At 41.7% G+C, this 7,735-nt stretch overlaps 1 protein-coding gene across 1 annotated transcript in view; it reads left to right on the top strand.

Moving 5' to 3' along the window:
* Positions 1–637: 637 nt before the first annotated feature.
* The window catches only part of LOC117470620 (short transient receptor potential channel 5-like), a 27,504-nt gene continuing 20,406 nt past the window's right edge, over positions 638–7,735 (top strand). Inside the window, exons 1-4 of the mRNA XM_034115435.1 lie at positions 638–772; positions 2,852–3,050; positions 3,790–3,929; positions 6,133–6,333. Of these exons, the coding sequence (XP_033971326.1) occupies positions 2,996–3,050; positions 3,790–3,929; positions 6,133–6,333 (396 nt within the window). The 5' untranslated portion in view covers positions 638–772; positions 2,852–2,995. The remainder of the gene's footprint in view (positions 773–2,851; positions 3,051–3,789; positions 3,930–6,132; positions 6,334–7,735) is intronic.

The raw sequence follows: 7,735 nt of genomic DNA, 5'->3' as shown, positions 1-7,735 counted from the left end.
ACACCGGGGACACATATTCATGTATACAAGACGTACACAAGTGCATTTTGCATGATAGGTCCCCTTTAATGTCTTGAATATATCTATGTTGCTTTGTTGGAGGGTTAAGATGTTCATTGCACGACTCAACTGTAGCTGTGCATAGTCCAGGGGGCCACATACAGAAAGATCTACGACGAGCTGCAGCACATCACAGCTCTCCAGAGGGTTTCATTCATTTCATTTTTTAAAACTGAAGCTTCAGATTGATTATAATGAGAGGAAATACAGTATGACGGGTTTATTTCAAGCTGGTTATGTAAATAAGTTATTGGACTTTTTTCTTATCAACTTAGATTTGTTAGAAAATGTTTTCTACTTTTATTGACAGACTGCATTTGAAAAGTGGGCGTATTAATACATGAATACTACCTACTATGTTTAAGAAGTACAATATCACAAGACTCATTTCTGGGCCATATTTCTTTATACTTTTTGAGTTTGCTGAGGGCCGATTCAAAATGGGCCGAATTTGGACCCCAGGCCGTAGTTTGGACACCCCTAGCATAGACCATAAAGCCCTTCAGTGTGTCCCTTCTGTATTCCCTAAAAGGAGACTAAAGTGTGTGTCCTCTCTCTCTCTCTCTTCCCGCAGTTTGTGGCGCAGCCGAACTGCCAGCAGCTCCTGGCGACGCTCTGGTACGACGGGTTCCCCGGCTGGAGGAGGAGACACTGGGCCGTCAAGCTGGTCACCTGCTTCATCATCGGACTGCTGTTCCCTTTCTTCTCTCTGGTGAGGAGGAGGAGGAGGAGGGAGGGAGGGAGGGAAAGGAAGGAGGGAGTTGGAGTGTAATGTAGGGAAGAAGGAGGAAGGAAGGGTGAGTTTGGAGTAGGAAAGGAGAGAAGAAGGGAGGGAAGACAGAGGAAGTGAGAGTGTAAAGCTGGAGAGGAAGGAAGAAGAAGGAGGAAGGAAGTGAGAGTGAAACGGGAAGGAGGGAGGAGAGGAGGATAAATTAGGAAAGGAGAGAGGAAGTGAGAGTGTAAAGTAGGAAAGGAGAGAGGAAGGTGGAATTTATAGAGTTTATTTTAAGATCCACGTCCTTTGTGGTGCGTTCAAGGACTCAAAACACCATGCAGACTAAAGAGAGCACATGACAAGTCACAGCAGTCACCTCTTACTTGACTTAATGCTTTTATCTCTGTAAGATAATTCACTTTAAGTGTTTACATCCAATAACACGAGTACTGCCTTAATGTGATTAAGTTATTAATGTTTTTATAATAAAAACACATTTCTCTGTGTTATTCAATCTCGTTTAAAGCCTCTCTGGCATGACTCACAGTGTTGAGGCTGCCAGCAGAGAGAAGATGAGCGGAACACAGCAATAACAACAACGACAATAACAACAAGAGCTTCCAACAATATCCATCAAACGTGTACCATATTTCAGACACAAGGTTAAAGAAGTTACAAGAAAAGGAACTACAGCACGGTCACCGCTAAGCTAAAGGCGGCTAATGTTGGGCTATAAAGGAACTACAGCACGGTCACATGACTTCACGTCTCCACCGCTAAGCTAAAGGTGGCTAATGTTGGGCTATAAAGGAACTACAGCACGGTCACATGACTTCACGTCACCACCGCTAAGCTAAAGGCGGCTAATGTTGGGCTATAAAGGAATACAGCACGGTCACATGACTTCACGTCACCACCGCTAAGCTAAAGGCGGCTAATGTTGGGCTATAAAGGAACTTCAGCACGGTCACATGACTTCACGTCACCACCGCTAAGCTAAAGGCGGCTAATGTTGGGCTATAAAGGAACTTCAGCACGGTCACATGACTTCACGTCACCACCGCTAAGCTAAAGGCGGCTTATGTTGGGCTATAAAGGAACTTCAGCACGGTCACATGACTTCACGCCACCACCGCTAAGCTAAAGGCGGCTAATGTTGGGCTATAAAGGAACTTCAGCACGGTCACATGACTTCACGCCACCACCGCTAAGCTAAAGGCGGCTAATGTTGGGCTATAAAGGAACTACAGCACGGTCACATGACTTCACGTCACCACCGCTAAGCTAAAGGCGGCTAATGTTGGGCTATAAAGGAATACAGCACGGTCACATGACTTCACGTCACCACCGCTAAGCTAAATGTGGCTAATGTTGGTCTATAAAGGAACTACAGCACGGTCACATGACTTCACGTCACCACCGCTAAGCTAAAGGTGGCTAATGTTGGGCTATAAAGGAATACAGCACGGTCACATGACTTCACGTCACCACCGCTAAGCTAAAGGTGGCTAATGTTGGGCTATAAAGGAATACAGCACGGTCACATGACTTCACGTAACCACCGCCAGGCTAAAGGTGGCTAATGTTGGGCTATAAAGGAACTACAGCACGGTCACATGACTTCACGTAACCACCGCCAGGCTAAAGGTGGCTAATGTTGGGCTATAAAGGAACTACAGCACGGTCACATGACTTCACGTAACCACCGCCAGGCTAAAGGTGGCTAATGTTGGGCTATAAAGGAATACAGCACGGTCACATGACTTCACGTAACCACCGCCAGGCTAAAGGTGGCTAATGTTGGGCTATAAAGGAATACAGCACGGTCACATGACTTCACGTAACCACCGCTAAGCTAAAGGCGGCTAATGATGGCTGTGATGAAGTTTAATCGTCTCATTTAGACACCTGTTAGCAACCAACGTTTTCAAATTCACCAGTGGGGTATTTACTGACATATTTAATATCATACAACTAAAATCTCTTCTGCTTGAGTTAACCACAGACCTTTAGTTCAGGCTAATAACCAAAAAAACATTCATAAAACCATTGTCTTCCTCTTCTCCTTTTCCTCAGATCTACTTGTTGGCTCCTAAAAGCGCTCTGGGTCGCTTCATAAAGAAACCCTTCATAAAGTTCATCTGCCACACAGCGTCGTACCTGACGTTCCTCTTCCTGTTGCTGCTCGCCTCGCAGCACATCGCCCGGACAAACCTCCACATGCAGGGACCCCCCCCCACCCTCGTGGAGTGGATGATCCTCCCCTGGGTGGTTGGTGAGTATTTATCAGAATCAGAATCATAGAAAATACATTTGGTACATTGATAGGTTAGATTGAACAGTTCAAAGCTACTAGTGTTCAGTTTAGTCTCTACTATTGTACATCAATTGACAAGCCATACATAGTTGATCTTTTCAGGAATGAGTTGCAACTACAGGTGTTTTTTTTTTTGTGATCACATGTTTTCTGTCCAAATAAAATAGCCCAGGGAGACACAAGAGTTTAAACTGACTGATTGCATCTCCATATTCTCTCTGAGATGATACAGAAGATTTCCAAATCATCTGTGATTTTTAAAAACCATCTGTTCTCCTTTGTCGTCTTTCAAACACTCGAATACAAAAAAAACATTTTGATATGTGGAGGATATGAAGAATGACTTGTAAATTATTTAAAATAAAACCTGAGTGCGGGACAGAACAAACGCCTGAAGCTGCTGCCCAACAACATAAAAAATGACAAAAGTTGGAACGAAGAAAGCAAACAGAAACAACTTCAATTTTCTCGTGTGTGTGTGTGTGTGTGTGTGTGTGTGTGTGTGTGTGTGTGTGTGTGTGTGTGTGTGTGTGTGTGTGTGTGTGTGTGTGTGGTGTGTGTGTGTGTGTGTGTGTGTGTGTGTGTGTGTGTGTGTGTGTGTGTGTGTGTGTGTGTGTGTGTGTGTGTGTGTGTGTGTGTGGTGTGTGGGTGTGTGTGGTGTGTGTATAATAATAATAATAATGTGTGTGTGTTGCAGGCTTCATCTGGGCGGAGATTAAGGAGATGTGGGACGGAGGCTTCACAGAATATATCCACGACTGGTGGAACCTGATGGACTTCGCCATGAACTCTCTGTACCTCGCCACCATCTCGCTGAAGATAGTGGCCTACTTCAAAGTAAATATATTAAACTGTTAATTGAATATGTTGTATAAGTTCTTCCCTACTGTGCAGTGAAATACACGTACCTGCAGGATATAGTGTCCTAAAAAGAGGAAGTGTTGAGACAATTCTCCTCCTTTTTGAAATGAGTGATTCATTAAATATGTGTAAATATTTCTTTGTTAAAAAAAGTCAAATGTGATCAAAAATCCACGAAATGCTGGAAAGAAATTCTTACAAAACCTGAAAGAAACCTTAAAATGTGTCTGACTTTTTTTTTTTAAACTCAAAATATTATAAGGGTAATAATTATTTTATTTATATGTAAAGAAATTATACAAAACATATTAGTTAAGGATGCAAAAAAACATCTCCAAATATGTATATTAGAAAATAAATTATTAGAAAAACACCATATATAATAACATGTGTTGCACTATCAATACTTTGACTTTACTTCAAAGTACATTTAACAGATTACACTCTTTGTAATCAGGTTTTTTAATGCCTTATCCACCACTGTTGTTGTGAAACAATACAGAATGATACTGTAAGGCACGCAGATTGTAGAAAAGCATAAATATGAGCTGAATTTAGGAGCAAACTGTCAGTTAGTTGACTTCAGACATTGACCTTTGACCCTTTTTAAACGGCAAACTAAAGTTACTTATGAACGAAGAATTAAAACAACAGTTTTACTTTGATGCAAACTCAGATAATATTAAAGGATAGTCTGCATAGATACAAGATCTATATATGTATTAAGAGCAATTTGGTGCCAACACACACACACACACACACACACACACACACATACACACACACACACACACACACACGCGCCAGACGGCCGGGCCATCTGCAGCAGCTGTGAGTCACTGATGGTGGTGGCTGGACCTCCTACACACACAGCTTTAAAAACACATATATATACATACATATACACACAACTGTATCCTGACACACACACACACACACACACACACACACACACACACACACACACACACACACAGTTACATTTTGCAGGAGACCATCAGCACTCCAGAGGATTTTAATTGTGGCTGAATATTTGAAGGAGAAAAGAAAACATATTTTGAGCCAACAGCTTATTAGCGTGTGAGTGTGCATGCGTGTGTGCGTGCATGCGTGCGCCCGTGTGTGTGTGTGTGTGAATGCTAATAGCGGCAGAGTTAACAAGTCCAACGGCTGAATTGAGAATGAGGAGGAATCAGAGCGTGAGACAGACAGATGAATAAACCAAAGTGAAGAGAGTCACAGAAACAGAGAGGATGCTGGGAGTAAAAAAAAGAGAGAGTGATGTGTGTGTAGAGGTGCCAGAAGAGGAGAGGAAGGCGTGTGAGCAGGAGGGATTGAGAGGAGAGTGTGTTGACTTTTTAAAGATCAGCGTGGAGCTTCAGGAGACTCAGAGGATTATGGGAAGTTATCCTGCTGTGTCAAGGACTCGATCAAATCTGTCTCACCTTCTCAGATTTGATATTTCTACAGTCAAAACGTGTTGGTTAGAGATAGGAACATCAGTGTTAGTGAGTGCATTACCCCTACAACTCCTAGAACTTACTGTTAGGATGTGTGCAAAGGCATCTGGCGATTGGTTGATTAGTTATTATATCTGGTACGTCTTATCACCGTTTGATATATGCATAAACCCCCCGATATTTAGCATTTAGTTTACGAAAACCTTAATACAAAGACTTCATCTTATGTATCTTCTATAAGGCCTTTTCTGTGTTTATGCTGAGCTTGATAACACGTGGTAAATGTTCTTATTTCACTCGTAAATAGAATACAAACATATGCACTCTCATTTTAGAGTGCTTTTCTCACTGTCACTTAAAGGACGAGACTAAAAGAGTTACAGTGGATTTCAAAAAGGCTCTGGTACCAAGGTAACCCCCCCCCCCCCCCCCCCCCCCACCTTTATCACCTGAATCTCCTCCTAGAGCACCATTGAGTTCTTTGTAACCAAATCTCTCTCAGAGGGGCGTGGGGAGGGGCTCCTTATTTTCATCTAAAGTAACAGACAGAGAATCAGCACTTTGGAAACAGGGCTGAAACAGAGGGGATTCTGGGATGCTGATGAAAAACAGTATAATACGGGACCTTTAAACTTTTCCGACTGTTTCTCCGTGAGTGTTTACTTGTAATAAACTCTTTCTCCCCCCTCTCCCCCCTCTCCCCCCTCTCCCCCCTGCAGTATAACTCCTCTCGGCCCAGGGAGGAGTGGGAGATGTGGCACCCGACCCTCATCGCCGAGGCTCTGTTTGCCATCGCTAACATCTTCAGCTCTCTGAGGCTCATCTCTCTCTTCACCGCTAACTCCCACCTGGGCCCGCTGCAGATCTCCCTGGGGAGGATGCTGCTGGACATCCTCAAGTTCCTCTTCATCTACTGCCTGGTACGACTAAAATATATATATATATATATATAAACACTGCTTCTGATACTAGTATAGGTTCAAATGCCAAATGCAGAGGCTAAATGACACTGTGAATAAGTGTGGTTAGTGAACATGGTTTATATTTGAGTCCTACGTTGCCTTTCTCATTTTTAATATCCACTTCAAAATAAACTGAACTGGCTGATTCACAATACTAGCCTGTAGATTCATTATATGTATTATTAAGAAGCATAAATACAAAGTTTAGCCTGCACAGAGGCCACTTTAGGACATCACAGATTCATCTTATCAGGCTCATTTCAGTTTTTGCAAGATATTAAAAAACACTAGAAAACTCATTTTAAATGGGAATTATTGGATATTTACATTTCTTCCTCTTTAGTGGAAGAAATGTAAATATCCAATAATTCCCATAATAGTGTAGCCTGCACAGAGGCTATTTTAGGACATCAAAGACTTTTCTCGTTGTGCACATTTCCAGCTGAGAAGCATGCTAATGGTTCAACCCAGTCTCACGCCATTTCGTGTTATAGTCACGAAATTAATTTAATCTATTGATTCGTGTTCACCAACACGATTTTCGCATTTTTTTCGTGTCACACAGAACGACTTTAAAAGCAATGTATTTCTATTGGTAGTATGTTTCGTGCCTGCACCACGTCTTTTTGTCCGGTCGGGTCTTGGAAGACCAGAAGCTGTGTGGTTCATAAAAACATGTTCTTACTCAATATCTTACCCTAAGCCTAACCCTATCCCTTTTATTTTAAATTGTATAATGTCTGAGTTTTTTTGCCGTCAGTGAGGAAAAGAAATGGCTCAGAGCCTCAGAATACTGACATCTGTATTTTTTTTAATTTCTTTTTCCTTCTAATTTGTTATTATTTACATTGCTTTTAAAATCGTTCTGTGTGACACGAAAAAATGGGAAAATCGTGTTGGTGAACACGAATCAATAGATTAATTTCGTGACAATAACACGAAATGCCGTGAGACTGTGTTGAATGGTTAGAGTTAACATCATGAAACCCAAACTACATACTCTGATATGTTTCCCCATGATCTAAAGTCTGTCCTGCAAATGTGTTACTTTAGGGCATCTTAAATGTAGATAATCCGGCTAATTACAAGCATATTAGCATGCTAACGCTAAACCTTTAACAGTTAGTACGTTTCAACTACATTACTAGCCTACTACAGCCTACCTCGTCTACATATACATCAAATAAATTGTATACAAGAGAAAAATACAATATGTGCAAATGTGAAATGTCAAGTATGGTGCAGCTATTAAAGCCATGCAGCATGTTTGCATCCATGCATACTGACCTTCACTATTGTCATCTAGCATTGTGAATGTATTACATGGTAACATTTTAGCAGGCCAACATATACGCATTTC

The sequence above is a fragment of the Trematomus bernacchii genome, unplaced genomic scaffold (genome assembly GCF_902827165.1).
Source record: "Trematomus bernacchii unplaced genomic scaffold, fTreBer1.1, whole genome shotgun sequence".
Taxonomy (NCBI): Eukaryota; Metazoa; Chordata; class Actinopteri; order Perciformes; family Nototheniidae; genus Trematomus; species Trematomus bernacchii.
This window is presented reverse-complemented; position numbering and strand designations above follow the sequence as displayed.